This window comes from Canis lupus, chromosome 27 (genome assembly GCF_011100685.1).
Source record: "Canis lupus familiaris isolate Mischka breed German Shepherd chromosome 27, alternate assembly UU_Cfam_GSD_1.0, whole genome shotgun sequence".
Classification (NCBI taxonomy): Eukaryota; Metazoa; Chordata; class Mammalia; order Carnivora; family Canidae; genus Canis; species Canis lupus.
Genome location: NC_049248.1, coordinates 2,936,088 through 2,960,093, shown reverse-complemented (window position 1 = coordinate 2,960,093; position 24,006 = coordinate 2,936,088). Strand labels below are relative to the sequence as shown.

Sequence of the window (24,006 nt, the reverse complement as noted above, 5' to 3'; positions counted from 1 at the left end):
TTAAGTTTAAATGAGTCGTAAGAACATACTCTACTATCTAGCAGTTCCACCTTAGTATGTCTGCTTAAGAAACTTTTACACATGTGTATGAGGAGATAGAGGTACATGTGTTTATTATAATAGAAGGTGGATACCTAACTGCTTCTTAGTAGGTGAGTAGATAAATTGGTATTTACTCATAAATGGGATATAGATACAAAATCCCTTCTGCTGAAATACTTATGGCAGATGTATTTTGGAATTTAGATTGTTTCAGATTTTGAAAGATAATCCAGTGTGTGTGTGTGTGTGTGTGTGTGTGTGTGTGCATGTGTGTATAAATATATATATAAATACAATTTTGTATTTGGCAGCACTGAGCAATCAAGCATACTACTGTATCTGTAGTGTAGCTTGGGTGTATTCACATTAAATTGGATAAAGAGATGGCAAAGAGCCTAAACAGTTGAGGACTTGTATCATATGGCAGTTCTATTTTTATTTTTATTTTTAATTTAATTTTATTTTTTTAAATTTTATTTTAGAAAGAGTAAGTGGTGGGAGGGGAAGTCAGAAGGAGAGGGAGAGAGTGAATCCCAACTAGGCTCCATGCTCAGTGTGGAGCCCAATTCAGGGCTTGATCCCACCACCCTGAGATCATGACCAGAGCTGAAATCAAGAGCCAGATGCTTACCTGACTGAGCTACCTAGGCATCTCCATAGTTCTATTTTTATATTTTTGAGGAGCTCCCTACTCTTTCCCAATAGTGACTACCCCATTTTCATTCTCAGACACATTAGGTTGAGTAACAGCCTTGCAATCTCATGACTCCAAGATGTTGACCTGAGCCAAAACCAGGAGTTGGATGCTCAACTTGACTGAGCCACCCCAGAACCCCTGCATGAGTCTTTATAACCCTAAGCTTCTGCCTTTCTCTCTTTTATCTTTTTAAGAATGTAATGTTACCATTGAATTAGGTGATAGAGCATCCTGCAGAGCATGTTAGAACTGGAAGAGTTATTAAATTTACTAAATTATTGTCCTTTTTTTCAAGCGAAGTCATTACCAGTTTTTAAATATTTAGTTTTTCATTCTCAAATTTATAACTGTAACTTTCTCTTTTGATTTTTTTTTGTTGAAATGTAGTTTACATACAGTGAAATACATAGATCTTAAGCATCATAGAATTTTGACAAATGCCAATACCAATATAATCTGCAGTCTTATCAAGATACATTTTCATCATCCCATAAGGTTCCCTGTACCCGTTCTCACTTACTATCTTATCTTCCCTGCCCTCCAACAAATAATGTTCTAATTTCCTCCACCTTAGATTAATTTTGCCTGTTCTGGAACTTCATGTAAATGGAATTATCTACTCTGTTTTCTGTTGTGTTTGGCTTCTTTTGCTCAACATATTGTGTTTTACATTTATTCGACTTGTTGCATGTATCTGTAGTTATCCTTCTTAATATCGAGTAGTCTTATTTATATGGATATTGCGTAATCAGCTTATCCATTTTCAAGTTGTTGGAGTGTTTCCAGTTTTTGGCTGTTATGAATGAACCTGTTATAACATTTTTTAAAGAGATTTATTTATTTGAGAGAGAGAGCGAGCGAGCACATGTGCATTAGGAAGGGATAGGGGCAGAGGAAGTGGGAAAGAGAAACTCAAGCAGATTCTGCTCTGTGAGCAGGGAGTCTGATGCAAGGCTCTACCCTACCACCCTGAAATCAGACCTGAGCGAAAACCACGAGTCAGTCACTTAACTAACAACATCACCACCCAGGTGCCCCTGTTATAAACTATTTATTTAAGATTTATTTATTTTATTTTAGAGAGAGTATGAAGGCAAGCAGGGAGGAGGGAGAGAGACACTTTAGCAGACTCCTTGCTGAACTCAGAACTTGTTGTGATGCTGCATCTCAGGACCCTAAGATCATGACCTGAGCTTAACAGACTCTGTCACCTGGGGTCCCCGTATACATTTTTATACACGTGTGCTTGTAGACATGTTTTCACTTCTCTTAGGGAGATATCTAGGACGGTAACTGTTGGGTCACAGGATAGATACATGTTTAATTTTTTTTTTTAAGTTTTTTTTTTTTACCCCCCCAAGAGATACACAGAGAGAGAGAGACAGAGGCAGAGGGATAAGTAGGCTCCCTGCGAGAAGCCCAATGCAGACTCAATCCTGGACTGTGGGATCACACCTCGAGCCAAAGGCAGATGCTCAACCACTGAGCCACCCAGGCATCCTGATACATGTTTAACTTTATGAGAAACTGGCTGGGGCACCTGGGTGACTCTGTCAGTTAAGCATCTGCCTTCAGTTCAGGTCCTTCAGGTCTCAAGGTCGTGGGACTGAGCCCCACATTGGGCACCCTGCTCAATGGGGAGTCTGCTTTTCCTTCTCCCTCTGCCCCTCCCCCTGGCTCATGCTCTGTCTCTCAAATAAATACATTAAAAAAAAAAAAAGAAAAAAACTTCATGAGAAACTGGCATACTGATTTCCAGAGTATTGGTATAATTTCACATTCTGGTCACTTTACATCTTGCTAACATTGGTGGTATTTACATTTGAGCTATTCTAGTGGGTGTGTGATGGTATCTCATTCTGATTTTTTCATTTTTGTAATTACTAATGATATTGGTCACTTTTTCATTTGTATGTTGGCTAGTTACATATCTTCCTTTTTTAAAGTGTATCTTTCACTCTTTTTTTTTTTTTTTTAAGATTTTATTTATTCATTCATGAGAGGCACAGAAAGAGAAGCAGGAGACATAGGTAGAGGGAGAAGTGGGCTTCTCGCAGGGAGCCGGATGTGGGACTCCATCCCCAGACCTGGGATCATGCCCTGAGCTGAAGGCAGACTCTCAATCACCGAGCCACCCAGGCATCCCACGTTCACTCATTATTTTTAAGGCATTAGCCTGTGTGTTTTTATTTGTGTTATAGGAGTTGTTTATATATTCAGGGTATGAGTCCTTTGACAGTTGGTATTTCTCCCAGTATGTGGCTTGCCAGTTTATTTTTATAATGGTCACTTTGATAAAAATTTTGATAAAATTGTAATTTTGATTAAGTCCAATGTGTCAGGTTTTAATTTTATCAAGTGTGCTTTCTAACATAGTGTCTAAATATCTTTTAGCTAAATGTATGCAGTCGATGTGATGATGAAAGATTTTGTAAATATAGGCCTAAGTATTTGAATTGAAAATATGTCGTAAGTAAACTTTCTGCAAATATGGATACAGGAGTTAAATACTTGTTTGAAAATAATGGTAACAAATGTATGTTTTGGGGTTTATATGATAGAATTGATGGGAGTCAGGAAAACAAATTTATTTCCCTTTAAATACCCCATGAAGATCTATCTGGTGTTCTTATTTGTACGTCACAGTGCTGCTAAATCATGAAGCAATTTTTATGCTGTTTACTACCCAATTCATTTCTTTCGTCATTTTTCAAAAAGTTTTCATTAATTTTTAAAGATTTTTTTATCCTGTTTTATTCTATTTTTACAGAAGCACGTGTAAGAATCTTAGTCATACCTTATTTGATGATTGCCATGGAGAATATTAAAAGATCGTGAGCAGTAAATATATCTCAGTTACTTTTCAGTAAAGATTTATGATTTTATCTATAAAAGCTTTGTATTTTTATACAGTTGTTATTGTTCGTATTTTTATTCCCAGATGCCTTTTGTTCTTATCAAGTTTCTCTTTCTCTTTTTAATTACACTTTTGAAAGATTTGTTCTTGTGTAGAGAAATGCAGTTAAATTTTACATGTTAATCTTACATTTACCAGGTTGCTGAACTCTTAATGATACTGGTATCTTGTATTTTTTTCTGTTTTCATCGTATAGTTTTGTATAATGACTGTTCATTTTTTCTAATTCTGATACCTTTCATCTTCTCATCTGATTACACTTGTTTTTAGTATTTCTGTAGTAGAGTGCTGCCTAGTGTAGTCAGTTTCATTCTGATTTGCTTAATAGTTTGATTTTTGTAGGGAAGCACGTTTAGTAAAAATCTAAGTATTGAAATAAGATGTGAATGATTTTGGTTGGTTTATTCTGGTTTACTGATGTTCTTTGTATATGTTTTATGTTGTTTTCTCCAGAGAGAATTAATTATTAATTATGTAAATAATTTTTGAGCTTCCTCTCAATTTAAAATTTTTTGGTGATGGTGTATGTGATAGCATCTTAAGCAATAGCAATGTACATGATTGTTTTTCTGTAAGACTAAAGTCGTGATCTCCGTACTCAGTATCAGTCTTCCTTGCTGCTTTTCTTTCTCTAGAAAAGAAGGTGGGGGGGGGGAGAGAGAAATTCTATAGTTTCTGATCAGCTGTGGGTACATAGTGACTTCAGTGTTGACATAGCTCTGTGGGACACAGACATCAGCCCTGTCAGCTTTATGTTGTGTGCTGCAGCTGAATGTCAGCAGGGACTCCCTTCAGATCACCAAGCTGGTCGCTTCATTCATTCAGCAAAATCTACTCCCCAAAGCAGCATTGCCAGGATTAGCTGTTATCACTTTCATAGCTGATAGATATCACCTGACTCTTTGTTCTTTTTTTCTTTCTTTTTGATTCACATACCAGTATTTCAGTGACTAAATTTGAGGAGTTTGTTAACCTCATTTACCTTTTTTGCAGGTGTTTGCAACTTTTGGGTTGTGTTGTAGAGAATGAATAAAGAAGTGAATTTGATACTTGAAATGCTGCTGGAATGAACAGTATCTTTTTGGTCTCTTGTAGTTCTGTCATTGGATTAACTGCTGCGTGTTCTCAAGTTAAACATTTATGGAAGTGTTTGTTATAGGATCCCTTTGTTGGTCAATTTTACTTTTGAGATTTTTAAAAAAAAATTATTTGGATGTTATTTATAATGAAATGAATCTCTCCAGTCCCGATATTGCTTAGCATGACATTTTTACTGTTATAATTTCTGGTTTGGGGTACTACCCTTTCTGTACTTCCTTTACCAATTCCTTCTTACCCTTTTCTGTCGTTCAGTTTGGCAAGTCAGAACAGGATTTCTAGAGGATAGAATAATGCCTGAGCTAAGAATGAAAGGACAGGTAGGATTTAACTGGGAGTGAAAGAGGGAAACGGCAGAAGAGACTACACGTAAATAGAGATGAAGGGCTAGATAATAAATAGTATGGCAATTTACGTAACTTAAGGTTATTTGGAATTTCTAGGACTTGTACTAAAAACGATTTATTGTTACTTGAATTATTGGGGCCATAAGATATAAAATGTACAGTTGACCCTTGAGGAATGTGGGGGTTAGGAGCACAGTTCCCTGTATAGTTGAAAATCTGCATATAACTTTGGACTCCCACCAGAATTAACTATTAATAGCCTTCTGTTGACTAGAAGCTGTACTGATAAATAAAAAGTCAATTACATATTTTTTGTATGTTGTATGTTTTATACACCGTGTTCTTAAAGCAAGGAAGAGAAGAGAAAATATTATTAAGGAAATCATGAAGAAGAGAAAATGTGTTTATATTTATAGTACTGTTCTGTTCATTGAAAATAATCCATGTATAAGTGGACCCAGGCTGTTCAAACCCATGTTGTTCATTCAAGGGTCAACTATATTTTGACCTTAGGATTTCTCTGTTTTGATAGCATTTTCACTTATTCTTTAACTTCCAGTCTAGGTTGTACTAGGGTAAAGATAGATGTTCTAATATTTCCTGGATTCAGTAGCAAAGAGTAGCTGCTAGACTTTTAGTATAATTGCCCGTTCATTTTCTTGACTGTCTTTTTTTTTAGAGGAGAATCAGCTCAAAGTAAGTGGGTAAGAAGGTTAAACAATTTTAATATATCCATTTGAATTCTATGTGGTTGTTTCTTGCATTGTAGTGTATCTTTTGCTGGTGTTAGCCTGAGAACTTGGTTTTGGTTTAATATTTGCTACACAGAAAATAAATCCTTATCATCAACTGAAAGAATAGTAAGTTGATGATTAGAAAAAATGAATTACCTTAGAGACTCTCCCACTGTCTCAGTGTCTGAGATTCAGACTGATTAAATTACTCACCAACTTCCTTCTAAAATGATAGAAATTAGAATACTATCTTTTCATATTAAAGATTCATGAATCTATTCATAGTCCTCTCTAATAGGTTCCAAATTTCATTTGAATATATTGCATGTAGAATGAGTGCTTTACATGTATGTGTTCCACTTCTCTCCTGAATATTGTTTTTTTTTTTTAAATCAGTAGTCCTGTTCAGAAAAACTGTCCATTTATTTTTCTACCCAATTTAGTGTCTGTCATATACAAAAGGATATAAACAGATTACCATATTTATGGGAAGATACACAAAACAATTACCAAGGAACAAATCCACAGTAATAAATTGTTGTTTATCCACATCCTCTCAAGTGTACATGGTTTATTGTAGGCCAACTTGCCAGGAAAGAAGCTATGTGAATTCATACCTCTCATAATAAGGTCAAGCAAACATTACAGAGCTGACAGAACCATGTTGCATATTGTTCTTAATTTTTTTTTAAGATTTTATTTATTTATTCATAAGAGACACACAGAGAGAGGCAGAGACACAGGCAGAGGGAGAAGCAGGTTCCCTGTGGGGGAGCCGGATATGAGACTCCATCCCAGGATCCCGGAAGCATGCCCTGAGCTGATGGAAGACGTTCAACCACTGAACCACTCAAGCATCCTGCATATTGTTCTTAATTTAAAATTTGTAACAGGGTAGTGCCAGTGAGTGAGTGTGTCTGTGTAACTATTGTGTTTTATCAATTTCTAAGCTTTATTTTTGGACAAGAACTCTATGTGCTTTGTATAGAACTAAAAGTATGAAAGATTCTTGTTGACTCTTGATTATCTGAATATGCTTTGCTTTGGATCAAACATGAATAAATCTAGGGGTGCTTGCCTGGCTCAGTCAGTGGAGCATGTGACTCTTGATCTCAGGATTGTGTGTTCAAATGCCACATTGGGTGTAGAGATTACTTAAAAAAAAAATAACAGACACAACACGAATAAATCTAGGGTATATAGTTAACATTTTTTGTTAGGATTGTGTTATGTATTTTGGATAGTAATGTGATGGTACAGAGTAGAACTTCATATAGCCTAAGGAAGCTGTAAGCTTTACTCAGATGACTTCAGTAAGAGTAATCATAAGCTGTTTTGCATCTTACATGGGTAAAGTTACTTAATGTATACATTTACATGATTCAGAAAAAAATGTTCTTAATTTAACATAATATGGTGCAATACTGGCACTTTTTCTAACTGGTCATCTTGACAAATAGTGCATAGAGTTCTCCATGATGTATTGTTTGTAATGATGACCATGTTCTTGTACCCATAATACAGTGGTACCCCCTTTATATGGTTTTGCTTTCTGTGGTTTCAGTTACTGGTGCTCACTGGCAGTCCAGAAGCAGACCTCTTTTTCCTTCTAACTTACTGTTGGAAGGTCACTTAATAGCCTAACACTACCTCACAGTGCCTGAGTCATTTACCTTACTTTAGGTTGTCACATAGGCATTTTATCATCTCACATCATCACCAAAAGGTTGAATACAGTACAATGAAGTGTTTTGAGAGCGAGAGAGATCACAGTCACATAACTTTTATTACAGCATATTTTATTGTAGTTTTTTTTGTTAATCTCTTACTATGCCTAATTTGTAAATTAAATTTTAACATGGGTATGTATTATTGGAAAAAAACATAGGGTATATAGGATTTGGTACTATCCATAGTTTTAGGCATCCACTGAGGGTCTTGGAACATATTCCTTGTGGAAAAGTGGGGGGACTACTGTATTTTTTTTCTAAGTAAAAATAGCTCTAGACTACAAAGTTCTGTCATTTTAGAAATCAGGATAAACTGTACTAAAGTGTTCTGTTGTTCCAAGAAACTGAAGATTATATTTGGGAAGTTCTGCCTCATGGGAGTTTTTGATATTTATCTAAAATATATTGTATGAAGGGTTGTGATCTCTTTGTAGTTTTTGCATATAGATGTATTTTTTCTAATAAAAGACATAGTCCCTGTCAGAGATTTAAGAATTTTCATTACTAGGGGCATCTGAGTGGCTCAGTGGTTGAGTGTCTGCCTTTGGCTGAGGTCGTGATCCTGGGATCGAGTTCTGCATCAGGCTCCCTGCGGGGAACCTTCTCCCTCTGCCTGTGTCTCTGCCTCTCTCATGAATAAATAAAATCTTTTTAAAAAAAGAATTTTCATTACTGTTGTTCACAGTATCCTCTCATTTCATTGAGATATAGCGTGGCATAATTATAGCACAATCCTTGGAGTAAATTTTAAGCAGTTACTTTACCAGTCTTTCCAGATCAACTGAATGTCAGAGTGAAAATGGTAAGTGTTGGTCTAGCATTTGGAATGTGAGAAGTGTGAGATTGTTTTGGAGAGTGTCATTAGCAGAATTCTCAAATAGAAATTCTGCTAATGTCTTAGAACCAAGATCTTTCCACTAAATTCAATATATCTGTTTTTGGTTAATCATTATAAATGTCTGAGATGTGCAGGTTTACTCATTTTATCATCTGTATGATTATGCTGGAGAAGGAGTAGCCTGGCTTCTAGCCCGCTGCTTCTTTCTTCTCCCAAGGGAGTTGGCAAGAATTTTTTATAAAGTAAAGCTAGTTTGAATGTAGTCTAAAGTAGGGATGTTGATTCCTATTTCAGTGGAGAAAATTGCTGTGTAGCTTTGTAGGCTACCAGTTAGACCATCGTTTTGTTTGTTTCATAGTACAATGGGTGCAAGCAGAGGTGAAGAAGTAGTAGCTGTATTTATTCTCCAAAATGATAATTGCCACAGTAAATTTAACCATAAGTGCTGAAGTATATGTGAGGCTGTTATCTGTAGTCAGCATCTGTTTCTCCTGACTTGAAAGGAGGAAGGAGGAAGGAAAGGAAGGAAAGGAAGAACAGTTGTACCTAGAAATCAGGTTCATTGTTGACTTTGACTTCGGATAATTTCCATTGGGATAAATTTACTCAGACTTTATCTGGGTTTTTTGACTTCCAGAAGTAAAGAAGGAAACTAGGATTGATCATAGTCCTCAGATAATTATTAACACTTTGCATATCTTTTTATTAAGGATTTTGAGCTCTTTTTTTTTCGCCTAAAGATTTATTTATTTATTTATGATAGACAGAGAGAGAGAGACACAGGCAGAGGGAGAAGCAGGCTTCATGCCGGGAGCCTGACGCGGGACTCGATCCCGGGACTCCAGGATCACGCCCTGGGCCAAAGGCAGGCGCTAAACCGCTGAGCCACCCAGGGATCCCTGGATTTTGAGCTCTTAACAACTGTTAAGAATCTTTACAGATTCTGACAGTTAAATGCATTTAAAAAATCTAGTTCCTGAATGAAAGTATCTGACAATTTTATTTTGTTTTCTTAAAGATTTTATTTATTTATTCATGAGAGACAGAGAGAGAGGAGGTAGAGACACAGGCAGAGGGAGAAGCAGGCTCCATGCAGGGAGCCCAATGTGGGACTCGATCTTGGTGCTCCAGGATTATGCCCTGGGCTGAAGGCAGGCGCCAAACCGCTGAGCCACCCAGGCATCCAATGATAATTTTATTATAAGTTTATTCTTGGTAAGAAAGAAAGCTTTTCAAAAGTTTGAAGATTACCAGAGTTGAAAATTCACTATTTCCTAAACATAATAGAAAAACCAGGAATGATGAAAGAAACAGCTGATATATTTGCACTTAAAAAAAAAATCTGTAATAGTCAGCATAAACTTTGTTAAAAGAAAAATGACAGACTTGGCAATATATTTGTAACATACACAGCAGGCAACAGTTATTTAATCCACTTAGAAAAATAACAAAATGGGCAAAGAACAAGAACAGATGAGTCACAAGGGAAGGAATATAAGGTGCTGGTAAATATGTGGATAGTCAACCATGCTTATAATTCAAGAAATACCAGTAAAAGAAGTACCCAGAATTTTCAAATGTGTGGGAAATGGGCATTCCCAGGTGTCATTTGGTGTAAGTTTAAGTGTATACAGACACTTTTAGAGATAATTTGTAATATATATCAAAATTATAATTGCATATCCTCCAATTTAGCAGTTCTGCCTTTGAGAATTTATCCCCAGGAAAAATTGGGATACATGTACAAAGATACACATGAAGGTACCTGTTCTAATAGTGAAAACCGACCTAAATATTTATCAGTAGTCATAAATAAATTATTCAATATCTATACATTGGAATTTTATGGCAGGCCTAATTTTTTCCTCATTTTTTAATTGTTGTAAAATACATCTTACATTTACCATCTTAACTATTTTTCAGATGTATAGTCAGTGGCATAAAGTACATATGTTGTTGTGCAAACATTACCACCATCCATCTCTAGAACTCATTTCATCCTGTAGAACATGAATCTTCATATCTGTTAAACAGTGACTACCCATCCCCAACCCCCACTTTTTCCAGGTCCTGGCAGCCTCTCTTCTACTTTCTGCATCTATAAATTTGACTACTCTAGATACCTCATGTAAGTGGAATCATATAATATTTGTCTTTTGTGGCTGATTTATTTAGCACGATCAAGTTTCCTCCGTGTTGTAGCATATTAGAATTTCACTCTTTTTTAAGTTTGAAATATATTATAGACATTTTTTAAATTTAATTTTTGAGTGGGTAGTACTTCTGTTTAGTTCAAATTCAAGAGGAAGGTTGGGAGGAGAGAAGATGGGAAGCGATTGCTAATTGCATAGGATTTCTCTAAGGGGTGATGGAAGTGTTCTAGAATCAGTAGTGTTTGATGTAGAACTTTCACTATGTTGAAAACCACTGAATTGTACACTTAAAACAGGTGAACTCTATGGTATGTGAATTGTATTTCAGTAAAGCTGTTACTAAAAAAATTTTAATGTCAATTATATTACAGTTAAAAAAAATTAACTGAATTTACAAAGGAATAGAATAAATTTCTAGTAAAGTGTTTTTACAAGTTGTCTCTCAACTACTCTAGTTTTACTTTTTTTTAAAAAAAAATTTGTTTTTTTATTAGAGAGTTAGATAGGGAAGGGCAGAGGGAGAGGAAGAGAGAGAATCCCAGGCAGGCTCCACACCCAACATAGAGCTAATTGCAGGGCTCGATCTCATTATCCTGAGATCATGACCCAAACTGAAAGTAAGAGTTAGATGCCCCCCCCCCCCCAAAAAAAAAGAGTTAGATGCCCAACCGAGTCACCCACCGGCCCTCTAGTTTTGCTTTTTTTGTTGTTTTTTAAAGATTTTATTGGCAACCCGGGTGGCTCAGTGGTTGAGTGCCGCCTTCAGCCCAGGGCCTGATCCTGGAGACCTGGGATCAGGATCGAGTCCCACATCAGGCTCCCCACATGGAGCCTGTTCCTCCCTCTACCTTGTGTCTCTGCCCCCGCCCCCCGTGTCTGTCAGGAATAAATAAATAAAATCTTTTAAAAAAAGAAAGATTTTATTTACTCCTGAGAGACAGAGAGAGAGAGAGAGAGAGAGAGAGAGACCAGAATACAGGCAGAGGGAGAAGCAGTCTCCCTGTGGGGAGCCTGATTCGGGACTCGGTCCCAGATCCCAGGATCATGACTTGAGCCAAAGGCGGACGCTCAACCACTGAGCCACCCAGGCGTCCCCAGTTTTACATTTTTTAAAAAATTATTTCTTGTGTATCTTTTCAGAAATATTTTTATTTCTTATAAGTCATTTTTTATTTATAGTAAATAGTAAATATTCCTCCCTTTTAATGTAAGTGATAGTAAATTGAACATGGTGTTCTGCACCAAAGCAGACATCTCTGAGGTCTGTTTCTTTTATTTTTTGGTAAAAAGGTTTTTTTCTTTAAATTATAAAAGGATTACATGGTTAGTTAGTATAGAAAAGTATGAAGAGAAATGTAAGAGCTATCCATACCCAGAGATAGTTATTGCTAATTGTTTATATTCTTTTACACTTTTCTCTGCATGTATATATACTCTTTTAAAAATTAGAATTGAGATCATCCTAAACTTGATATTGTGAAGTCTGCTTTTTTACACTTAATATATTATGACCATAGTTTTCAAGCAGTAAATATAAATCTGCATTGTTATTTTATTTTATTTTTTTTACGGTTGCATAGTATTAAACTATGTGGGCATTTCTCATTTACTCATCATCTATTAATATCTGTTTAGGTTTTATCTAATTTTGTCACTATGATAAACAAGAATGAGTATCTTTGTATGTACACCTTTGTACCCTTGCCAGATAATTTGAGATGTTTACTACCCTGCTATTTTGCAGTCTGCCAAATTTTTTCAATATGTGTTTTAAAATATAAACTACAAAGATTTCCACAATATTATTAACTCTGAAAAGATGGTGCAGGTGTTTAAATCCTTATTTACTTTTAAATATGAGGAAATCTGAAATGCAGAAAGTGGCATTGCGTCTAACATTGCATAGCAGTTAGTGTGAGAGCTGGCACTAAAACTCATGTCTTCTGATTGTAGGTTAGTGTTTTTTCCACTGTGGCACACTGCCAGTCCTTAAATACCTTCAATACAAGGAGTGATTTTGTTGTTGCTTCTTCATTTTTAAAAATATGATTCTTGTGATACACTTTTAGAATCCTTGTATAATGTGCTGCAGTTTTCCATTCAGATTAAAGGTTCATATACCTTCATTGGGGAGTACAGGCTAAAGATATGCCCTCCCAGACATTTTGTAGTTTATCTGCATTAACATCTTCATGTAATTGTTCATCTATATCATTATCTTTGTATGAAAAGCTCAGAAAAAAAAAAATTCTGTAGTCTGTCCTCTTCCCCTCCCCGCACCTTTTGAAAGCTTGAAGTTATTTTCTCTGGGTAGTACTAGTTTCAGTTGGGCTGGGAGAATAGCTTTGGTTTCAGTGACAGCTCCATCATTTACTGTGTGATCTTGGGCAAGTTACTTAAATCTCTGTAAGACTAGTGTCATCATCCATAAAATCAAAATAATAGTACATGTGTCATGAAGATTAAATGAATTAACACACAAAAAGTGCTTGGCACAATTTGGCATGTAGATACTACTCATTAAACATTAGAATTATTTAATGTGTGAATTTAAGTCCTTAAAAGTCATTTTGTGTTTTGATATCCTTTGTATTTTTTGATGAAACTTTTTTTAAACTTTTAATTTTTTTATTATTTGTTCATTTATTTTTAAGATTTTATTTATTTATTCATGAGAGACAGAGAGAGAGAGAGGCAGAGACACAGGCAGAGGGAGAAGCAGGCTCCATGCAGGGAGCCCAATGTGGGACTTGAACCTGGGTCTCCAGGATCACACCCTGGGTCAAAGGCAGGCGCCAAACCGTTGAGCCACCCAGGGATCCCTGATGAAACGTTTTAAAAAAATTTGAGACAAAGCATACACAAACATGAGACAGAGGGAGAGGGAGAGAGAGAGAGAATTTCAAGCAGACTCCTTGCTGAGTGGGTTATCTTAAGTGGATCTCACAACCCTGAGTTCCATGACCTGAGTTGGATGGTCAGTTGAGCCATCCAGACACCCATTTCGATTAAACTTTTATATGATGTATTTGTATTCCTGTAGATTTCCTCTTCTTCTTTCCTCCCCTCCCCTTTAATTCTATGTAATACATTCTATTGATTTGGAATAATATATTTTGTCATGGCTTATGCAAAAGGAGGAGCTGCCATACTTATCTTATTTCCTGTTGGGAGTAAACACATGTTAAGTAACTGAGATTTTATAGATTATCTCAATCATTTTTTAAGACAGTGTAAAACAGAATAATGTGAATCCTAATTTATTCAGGTTTCTGAGAGCTGTGGTAGCTACTTTGTGGCTTTCCCAATCTGCTTCTTTTTTTTCTACTTGAGATGGAAAGCTGATTTGGGTTTTTCTCTTTTGTCTTGGTTCTAGCACATGCAAATGACAATCCAGGCTCTCCAGGATGAATTGCGGATCCAGAGGGACTTGAACCAGCTCTTTCAGCAAGATAGTAGCAGTAGGACTGGTGAACCTTGTGTGACAGAACTGACTGAGGAGAACTTTCAGAGGCTACATGCTGAGCACGAGCGGCAGGCTAAAGAGCTGTTCCTCCTTCGAAAGACTTTGGAGGAAATGGAGCTGCGTATTGAGACTCAGAAGCAAACCCTAAATGCTCGGGATGAATCCATCAAGAAACTTCTGGAGATGTTGCAGAGCAAAGGGCTTTCTGCTAAGGCTACTGAAGAAGACCACGAGAGAACAAGACGACTGGCAGAGGCAGAGATGCACGTGCACCACCTAGAGAGCCTTTTAGAGCAGAAGGAAAAAGAGAACAGTATGTTGAGAGAGGTGAGTGACTGAGTTTTTGGTGTTAAGACTTACTGATTGTCTTTTTTTCCCACTGATTAGTCAGCATCTTGGCTTAGATAAATTTATATGTTCTACTGAGTTAGTGGAGAGAATTTCTTCTTTGGTATTTAAGTGCTTCACTGATTTCTATTCTGATTTGCTCTCTTGCACGAAATGGCATTGACTGGTATATATACTGGCTTACTAACTTTCTGGGTCTCCACCAGCCCCCATTTGGTTTCTGTATACTCACTTTGTTGCGAGAGGGGCACAGAATGTTCGTTGTTACTCACTTCTTGATGTGTTCATAAAACCAGAATTTTATGAACAAAACCAGAATCAGAGTATCTATTATTTAATTTTAGAATATTTCTTTTTTTTTTTTTTAAGATTTTATTTATTTATTTATAGAGACACAGAGAGAGTATGAGAGGCAGAGACACAGGCAGAGGGAGAAGCAGGCTCCATGCAGAGAGCCCGACATGGGACTTGATCCAGGGTATCCAGGATCACGCCCCGGGCTGCAGGCGGCGCCGAACCGCTGCACCACCGGGGCTGCCCAATTTTAGAATATTTCTACGAGAAAGTAAGTGGTTACCTCAGTTTAGGTGTGCTTGTATAGTCCTTGACAGTAGTAATGGATGTTTGCCCTGTGGTTTCCATGGAGACTTGTTTTGCTATTAAAGATATATAGTAAAAATCATTTGCTGCCACGGAGGCACAGTGAGAAAGAATGATATAGAGACACACTGCATTTGCTTTTTGTAGAGGAAACTCAGACTTTAGCTGACCACTGTGACTGTTGATAATTTTTCACTTTTTTAGATAATGATTGATTTTAAGAAATTAAAAATGAAAAATTCATCTTGCATTAAAAAGTTGACAGCTATAATTCTCTATGTGTGATCAGAGACTTCAACCATTTGGGTAAGGAAAAAAAATCTCAGAACGTGTTAGTACCAGACTAAATGAAATATGAGGAAAGAGTTAAAAAAATGGAATATTCCCAGAATAGCAAAATAGCAACTTTAAGAGGATATTTCTAATTTTGAAGTTCTATAACTTTTCCTTTTGTAAAAAGTCTGGAATGTTTCGGGGATCCCTAGGTGGCTCAGCTGTTTAGTGCCTGCCTTGGGTCCAGGGTGTGATCCTGGAGTCCCGGGATCAGGTCCCACATCGGGCTCCCTGCATGGAGCCTGCTTCTCCCTCTGCCTGTGTCTCTGCCTCTCTCTCAGTCTGTGTCTCTCATGAATAAATAAATAAAATATTTTTTAAAAAATCTGAAATATTTATTAACAGTGAGGACATTTTAGTTTTGATAAAGGGGAAATTCTGAATTTTTTAAAAACATGATTTTGTTACACAGTAAAATCACTGTAGGTTATTGTAGTAAAATTAGAAAATAGATTAGGGAAAAATAAAAACCCCAGGTATCATTACCTAGTGATAACTATTGTGTGTGTATATATACATATACACACATGCATATATATACATATATATACAATGTATATAATTGTATGTTGTATATGTTCGTACTTATAATGCATAATATACATATGTGCAATATATATACTATATATGTATAAGTGATCATTTTTATTATGTATACATTCTATCTTTCTTTTCTTTAGAAAGATAGAATACTAGGGGCGCCTGGGTGGCTCAGAAGGTTGACTGTCTTTTTTTTTTTTTTTTTTAAGATTTTATTTATTTATTCATGAGAGATACACAGAAAGAGGCAGAGACACAGGCAGAGGGAGAAGCAGGCTCCCTGCATGCAGCCTGATGCAGGATTCGATCCAAGAGCCTCGGGATCACTCGCTGAGCCAAAGGCAGATGCTCAACCACTGAGCCACCCAGGTGCCCCAAGCATCTGACTCTTGTTTTTGGCTCAGGTCATGATCTCAGGATTGTGCGCTTGGTGGGGAGTCTGCTTGGGATTCTCTCTTTCTACCCCATCCCACCTTGCATGTGCTTGCTTGTGCTCTCTCTCTCTCTCAAATGAATAAGTAAATCTTAAAAAGATAGAATGCTATCCATTAGTATTATCTGATATTACTTTCTGTGATGATGAAAATGTTTTGTATCTGTTTGTTCATTATGGTAGCCACTAGTCACATGTGCCTATTGAGCCCTTGAAATGTGGCTATGACTGAGGAACTGAATTTTAAATTCTATTTAAATATAATTAATCAATTTTAAATTATCTACATGCAGCTAGTGGCTACTATATTAGTGCATGTATGCATAATGCAATGTCACCCACTTTTCTTAATAATTTGTTTTGACCACCTTTCTTTTGTCAGGTACATGTGGAATTTTATAATTTCAGATGAATTTATAAAGTTCCATTATATTTATTTGAATACCTTTTAATGTTGAAAATTTAGACCATATTATATTTTTAGTATTATAAAACTGTATGTCACTGAATGTCATTCATCTCTGTACATTAAATTTTGTGTTTAGGATAAATTCCTAGAAATGAATTTGCTTAAAGTGTGTGTACATTTTGAAACGGAATAATCTTAACTTCCAGAGTGATTGGATCAGTTTATCTTCCCAGCAGCATAGAATGTGTTTACTTTACTTTATGGCCTGGCCATAGAACACTGTTAGAGAAGTTGTAATAATCTTAGCATGCAATATGAAATCTATGTCAGTATTGTGAATTTTGAATATTATGTTTATAGTGCTTCTGTTCTGAATATCTTGAGATATGCCCATTTATTTATTTAAAATTTTATTATATTATTTATTTTATTTAAATTTTTATTTTATTTCTTTTCTTTTCTTTAAAGATTTATTTATTTAGGGACATCTGGGTAGGTCAGTGTTGAGCATCTGCTTTTGGCTCAGGGCGTGATCCCAGGATACCAGGATTGAGTCCTGTATCAGGCTCCCCACAGGGAGCCTGCCTCTCTCTCTGCCTATGTCTCTGCTCTTTCTCTATGTCTCTCATGAGTAAATAAATAAAATCTTAAAAAAAAGATTATTTATTTGAGAGAGCACATGAGCAGGATGGGCAGAGGGAGAGGGAGTGAGAATCTGAAGCAGGCTCTGCACGGAGTACAAGCTTCATGTGGGGCCCGATCTTATGACCCTGAGATCATAATGTAAGCTGAAACCAAGAGTTGGAGGCTTCACTGACTGAGCCATCAGGCACCATTATTTATTTAAAATTTTAAACTGAAGTAGAGTTGACATACAATGTCATGCTATTTTCAAGCGTACAATATTGATGATTTGATAGTTCTATATATAATGAGCTATGCTCACCAACGAGTGTAGCTACCATTTGTCAATGTACAATGCTATTACAATACTATTGACTATACTTCCTATGCTGTATCTTTTATCCTTGTGATTTATTCATTTCATAACTGGAAGCCTGTATCTTCCACTCCCTTTTACCCATTTTGCCTATCCCCCTGACCCATCTCCCCTCTTGCAACCATCAATTTGTTGTCTATATTTACAGGACTGTTTCTGCTTTTTGCTTTTTCATTTATTTTGTTTTTTAGATTCCACAGATAAGTAAGATCATATGGCATTTGTCTCACTTTATCTCACTTAGCATAATACCCTCAAGGTCTAACCATGTTGTCATAAGTGGCGAGATCACATTCTTTTTTATTGTATTTAATTTTGAGTTTTGGAGTTAATAGGTGGTGAATAGTTAAGGATTGTAAAAAGCTACATTAGTATTCTGGCAGAGAACAATCAGATATGATGAATTTGAAAAACTAGTGGGAAGGAAAAATGAATTTAAGACCAATTTTCAAATAACAAGCTCTACAAATATTAAGTCCCGCTTATGTATGTAATGTAGAAAGAAATATAGGCCTTGTCAGTCATACCAACACACAATTCCAGTTGCCATTAGTAATAGCATCATTTTATAGGAGAAACAGTCATGTGAATTAAAATTATTTAAGAGCAAGTGGAAATGACTGCTTCAGAAACAAATGTTATTCTTTTTCTTAAAGATTTATTTACTTATTTTAGAGAAAGAGAGCATGAGTGGGGGAGGCAGAATGAGAAGTAGAGAGAGGGAAAGAAGCAGACTCCCTATTGAGCACGAGGCCCTAAGCAGGGCTTGATCTCACAACCCTGAGTTTATGACCTGAGCAAAATCAAGAATCAGATACTTAACTGGCTGAGCCTCCCAGGTACCCCTGGAACCAAATGTCAAAAAAAAAGAAAAAAAAAAAAAAGAAAAAGAAAAAATAAAAATGTTTAGCATTCTTGTTTTCTTTTCTGTTTCTATTTACCTTCAAGACTTAGATCAAATTTCAGTTCTTCTGTAAAGTTTTCCTTGTGCAGCTCTATACATATATGTAGATGAACCAAACATATTATAATGTATTTATATTTACATGTATGCTTCTACCTCATTCACTTAATCTTTTACATCAAAGATAAATTTTTAAAAAGATTTTATTTATTTTTATTTTTTGGGAGGAGAGTGTGTGAGTTTGGGGGGTTGAGGATAGGTGAAGTGGCAGAGAGAACCTTAAGCATGGAGCCTGATGTGGGGCTTAATCTCGGGGCCTTGAGATCATGACCTGAGCCAAAATCCAGTCAGACACTTAACTGACTGAACCATTCAGGCATCCCACCAAAGATAAATGTTTTATAAAAACCTTTATTTTGCTTGTGTCTAACAAATACATAGTGGGTACTCAAGAAATGTTAGTTGTGTAAGTTGAAATGTAGGTAAAAAAGTTAAACCTGAAACTTATAGGAAGTATAGTGTTTTGAGGTTTTTCCCCCGTGGTGTGACCACTAGGTACTAAAAACTGATGAAGGTTTCAAAACAAATTAAATCCCAAAGCTAGTTTTGCTTATGAATTCAGTTATATGTATTATAAATAAAATATTAGCAGATAGAGTGAGCATTATGATAAAATGATAAGACTCCAATCAAAAGGAGTTTATTCCTGGAATACCAGAATGCCTCAATATATCATACACAGTTATAATTTGTATTAGGTAAAAGGAATAGTGAACCTTGTGGTATTTGATGACTGTTTCAAGGGTATTAGATAAAATGTTGCAGACAAAAAAAAAAAAAACGTTGCTGACATTTTCATTTTCTTTGAAAATAAAATGAACTAAAAATAATTGAATGTTACTTTTATGATAAGATTTAAATAAATAATAACATAATACAGATATCTTATAAACATATTTCAAACTAACAGCATCAAGCTTACTGTGACATACTGGACATACTTCATGCCCATTGAAGTTAGAGATCAAAGATGACTGTTCATTAGTGTTTAACATTATTTTGGAAGTATTAGGTCATGAAATTAGATAAGGAAATGGAATACATAATATCAGTAATGGTAATGGAGAGGCTGGGCTAAGTTTTCATTATAGTATAGATAGAAATATTAATATAAAGATGTCACTTTACCCTAAATCTGTAAATTTAACATAATCACAGTTGGGAATGATTTTGAAACATGTCCTAATGATACTGTTGTTTATTTGCAAGAAGAACAGTGTAGGAACACTTGCTTAAACAGATCATGATGCACATATTTTAAACCCGATGTTATTAAAATGTGTGGCACTGGCAAAGCAATAGATACCTAGATCAATGAAATAGAATGGAATCCAGAAGTAATGCAGTTTTCAGTATATGATGGATGTTTTGAAATAGCGGCCATCCATTTGGAAAATAGTTATTGCGTCATACTTTCAAATTAAATTTTAGACGAAGTAAAAAAAATTTTTTTAAATAAAAATAAAAAAAGAAAAAGAAAATATAGGTCAAAAGCTTTTTCTTTTTTAAAGATTTTATTATTTACTCATGAGAGATGCAGAGGGAGAGGCTGAGATATAGGCAGAGAGAGAGAGAAGTGGGCTCCATGCAGGGAGCCCGATGTGGGACTTGATCCACGGACTCTGGGATCACACCCTGGGCTGAAGGTAGGTGCTCAACCACTGAGCCACCCAGGCATCCCTAAGTCAAAAGCTTTTAATATAATCTTGAGATAGGAAAGAATCTTTCATTGCCATAGTAAGAAACCTTAAAGAATTAAATTTGTGTATGTTAGAAAATACAGTTAACAAAAGTTAAAGTGATAATTTGGAGTAAAGCTTGGCTAAACTAATACATAAAGATTGTTTCTAAAGATTGTTTCTAAAACAATAAGAGGCCCTTGGTACCGTGTTTCCTTTCTCATTATTCAACAAATATCTGTTGAGCTTCTGATAGGTGTTTGATCTAGGGATAAGCATGGGGTATACATTTTTCATGTCAGCACACATGGACTCTGCCTTCTTAGAATTTAAAAATCTGGTGGGAGACAGTTAACTGATAATTATGAGATGAACTACATGATTGGGTGGAGTCTAATTATGTTTGGGGGAGGGCATTTCTGTAAATAGAATAAGCATTTTTGAGGTGGTGCTCCATAAGGGAGAACTGAAGAAAGACAATGAGAAACTCTTGCTGAGCATTTGGATAAAATAATTTCATGAAGAAAGGTTAACAGTTTCAGAAGGTCTGATAGGAAGGAATTTTGAGGGCTCAACAAGATGGCTGGAGGGCAAAAGCAAATTGTATAAGGTGAAGGCTGGCATCAGATGACAGGTTGAAGAGGTAGCCAGGGCCAAGTACATTCCTTTCATTCATCAATGTTTACTGGGCACTAACCAGGTGCAGAGCAGTTGGGAAATAGTGAAGGAAACCTGCCCTCTAGGAGGCAAGCACTTGCCTTCATGATCCTTGCAGGTAAATGCATCTGTTATACTCAAAGTGCAAGAAGAATCCATTCCGGTGTTTAATCAGGGGAATGTTAAGATCTAGTTTGCCTTTTATAGTTTACTCTGGTTGTGTTGAGAATGAGTGGGGGAGGGAGAGTCAAATGTGAATAGGATAGTCTAATACAAACTTAACAGCTCTCATCTAGGTTAGGTGAGTGGCGACTTGAAATGACCATTGCATGGGCAGCCCCCGTGGCGCAGCGGTTTAGCGCCGCCTGCAGCTCAGGGCGTGATCCTGGAGACCCTGGATCGAGTCCCACGTCGGGCTCCCTGCATGGAGCCTGCTCCTCCCTCTGCCTGTGTCTCTGCCTCTCTCTAGCTGTGTCTCTATGAATAAATAAATAAAATCTTTAAAAAAAAAAAAAAGAAATGACCATTGCACATTATATCAAGAAAGTCAAAAAGAATTGGGAGCTGGCAACACCAGGATGTCCATAGGTTTTGTTATTTATTGGACTTATTGTCCATCTTTTAAAAAAAAATCAGTATTTCTTCAATTCTAAGACTCACTGTTTTTCTTATTTAAATAATATGGAATTGAGTTAAATCTTACCCTTGATGGCATCTCACAGTCTGTCAGCGAGGCAGTAGTTGTGCTGGATTTGTTTGTACTTTCACAGACAGTACCTGTTCCTTTTGTTACCACTTTAGTTGAGGGTGTGAACATTGTTGGTATTTCTCATGTTAACTTTAATTGTTGGTCAACATGTCATCAGTAATATGCGGTGAATTGGCATTGAAACCAAGGTTACTGGCATGGAGAAAGTTATAAAAACAGTTCAAAATGATATATAATTAAACTGTAGTTAAATAAGTAGAAGAGAATTCACAGTCAGTATAAAATAAAAATTTTGAATGATAAAGCTTTGTGTCATGATTTATTTGGAAGTATTTTTTTCCCTTTCTTTCCATTACATAAAACAGTGGTATCTACTACAATCAATGGCATCTTAGATTTGATGAAATACAGTAACATTATAATGGCATTCATATCTGATAGTTTTTGTGATTAGATTTCCATTTTGTTTATGAAAATGGTTCTGTAGATAACAGATAATAATTCCCCCAAATAAAAGCCAAAGAAGAAAAAAATAAGTTTAAGCATCGTATTTTGTTTGTACTGAAATTACATTTTTATGGGACTGCTGATTGTTAAATTTTATATTGTTTACTGTAATACTTTTCCTTTGGTTGATAGAAGAGTGAAGACATTTATTGGACAAATATTGAACCATAGTCAGGACTTGTCTTGGCCACTTCTTGGGGCTTTAGCATACAGAGTTTTAACAAGCTTTATAGGTAATTCTGTTATACACCAAAATTTGAGACCCGAGTTTGGGTTCTCAGTCTATTGGCAGAACATACCAAGTTGGCAATGGAATTTTTTGCATCTGCATTCCATGTACATACCCAACAGGCCAAATAAATAATATATTTGATGCCTGTATATGCTCTGAATTTTAAAAATGTAGATGTGGTAAATAAAGTATAAATTTGTTTTAAAACATTATATTCATGCTAGTTTTTGTCTCTAATATTTCAATCAACAAACCTTGTTAATCATAACTGCTATGATGTTGGAGTTTACAGGAATCTTTGAAGTTGAAAGCACTAATATTTGACAAGGTTCTATGCTAGGAATTCTGAATCTAACTAATATATCTGAGGAATACCTATTGTTATCATTGGCAGTTGTGTAAAGTGTAAGAGAAGATAGAGAAAAGAGAGAAGAGAAAAAATAGAAACAGTAGACAAAGCATAGGAAGAATTAAAAAAAAGAGGGGATCCGAAGTTTGTTGCTCTGAAAGTGATTTTGGGAAATATAGATAGTTGCATACCTTTTTTAGGTTATTCTTCCCTCTTTCCTTGTGTCATTTGTGCCCATTTCCATTTTGACAAGAAAATCACGTTTTCTAGAGTAATGCCATTAGAGATGGTAAAGGGTTAAAGTATAATGGTGTCTGACAGACACAACAGCGAGGATTCTTTCTGCTTATTCTCCTCCTCATTTTTATTTCTGTCTCCTCTGTGTTTTGAGTACAGTAAACCCAGAACTTGTGGGGAGGATTGAATCTGTGAAGGAGTGTCACAATCTGGAGCTTCTACCCTTGAGCCAAGAGTGCTGGAGGCTAAAACCTAAAACTTGAAAAACAATTTTTTTCAGACATAAATACTACTATTCAGTCACAAATTCCCCTTTCTCTCTGTTGTGTAAGTAAAAGTTGACTGACTTTTTAAAAGAAATTACTAAAGAGAGAAAAATATGAAAATTCCTAACTTGTCTTCTAACTCTAGATTAGTCATTACTCTTTGGTAAAATAATGAGAGAAAGTGAGCGTATTTTCTGTTGTCTACCACAGTGGACAGTTTAACAAGATCCAGATAATTCTGCCTGTACTCTCATTGTTTCTGAAAGAAAAATTTCAGGCCAAAGGAGTGAAGTAGAACAAACAAATAGAATATTCTAGTTGTTATTTTTATGTGAATAGTACATTCATTTCTATTTCCAGTCTCCTCTCTTTATTAATAGTGCAAGAATCAGAGGCTTGATGTACTCAGTGGGAAAGGGAGCTTGTCATCTCACCAACTGCCAGGTGTGTTCATAATGAGTTTTAAGGTGCAGCCCTCTGAATGGAAATTTGTTACAAGTGATATGCTTTACAGATGTCTTACCAGGAAAACTTTATGCCTGTGAATGGTTTAAAATGCATCCTAGTTCCTGCTTAGCAAAGGAGGATTTTTTTTGTTCAAATGGATTTGTTTTCTTTATGTTTTACTTACATGCTTGCTAGGATTCAAAATGAAATTTATTGTTTAACCATAACACATTTGCAAATCTATCTTATTTGGAGTTAGGTAATGGGAAAGAAG

At 35.8% G+C, this 24,006-nt stretch overlaps 1 protein-coding gene across 22 annotated transcripts in view; it reads left to right on the top strand.

Annotated features, from left to right (window-relative positions):
- The window catches only part of ERC1 (ELKS/RAB6-interacting/CAST family member 1), a 539,792-nt gene that overhangs the window by 78,246 nt on the left and 437,540 nt on the right, over positions 1 to 24,006 (top strand). For all 22 annotated transcript variants that reach the window (XR_005379702.1, XR_005379703.1, XR_005379704.1 and 19 more), the window contains exon 3: positions 13,933 to 14,349. Coding sequence is in view for 19 of the 22 variants with exons in the window: in XM_038576363.1 (XP_038432291.1) it covers positions 13,933 to 14,349 (417 nt within the window). In the remaining 3 variants the exon portion in view is untranslated. The remainder of the gene's footprint in view (positions 1 to 13,932; positions 14,350 to 24,006) is intronic.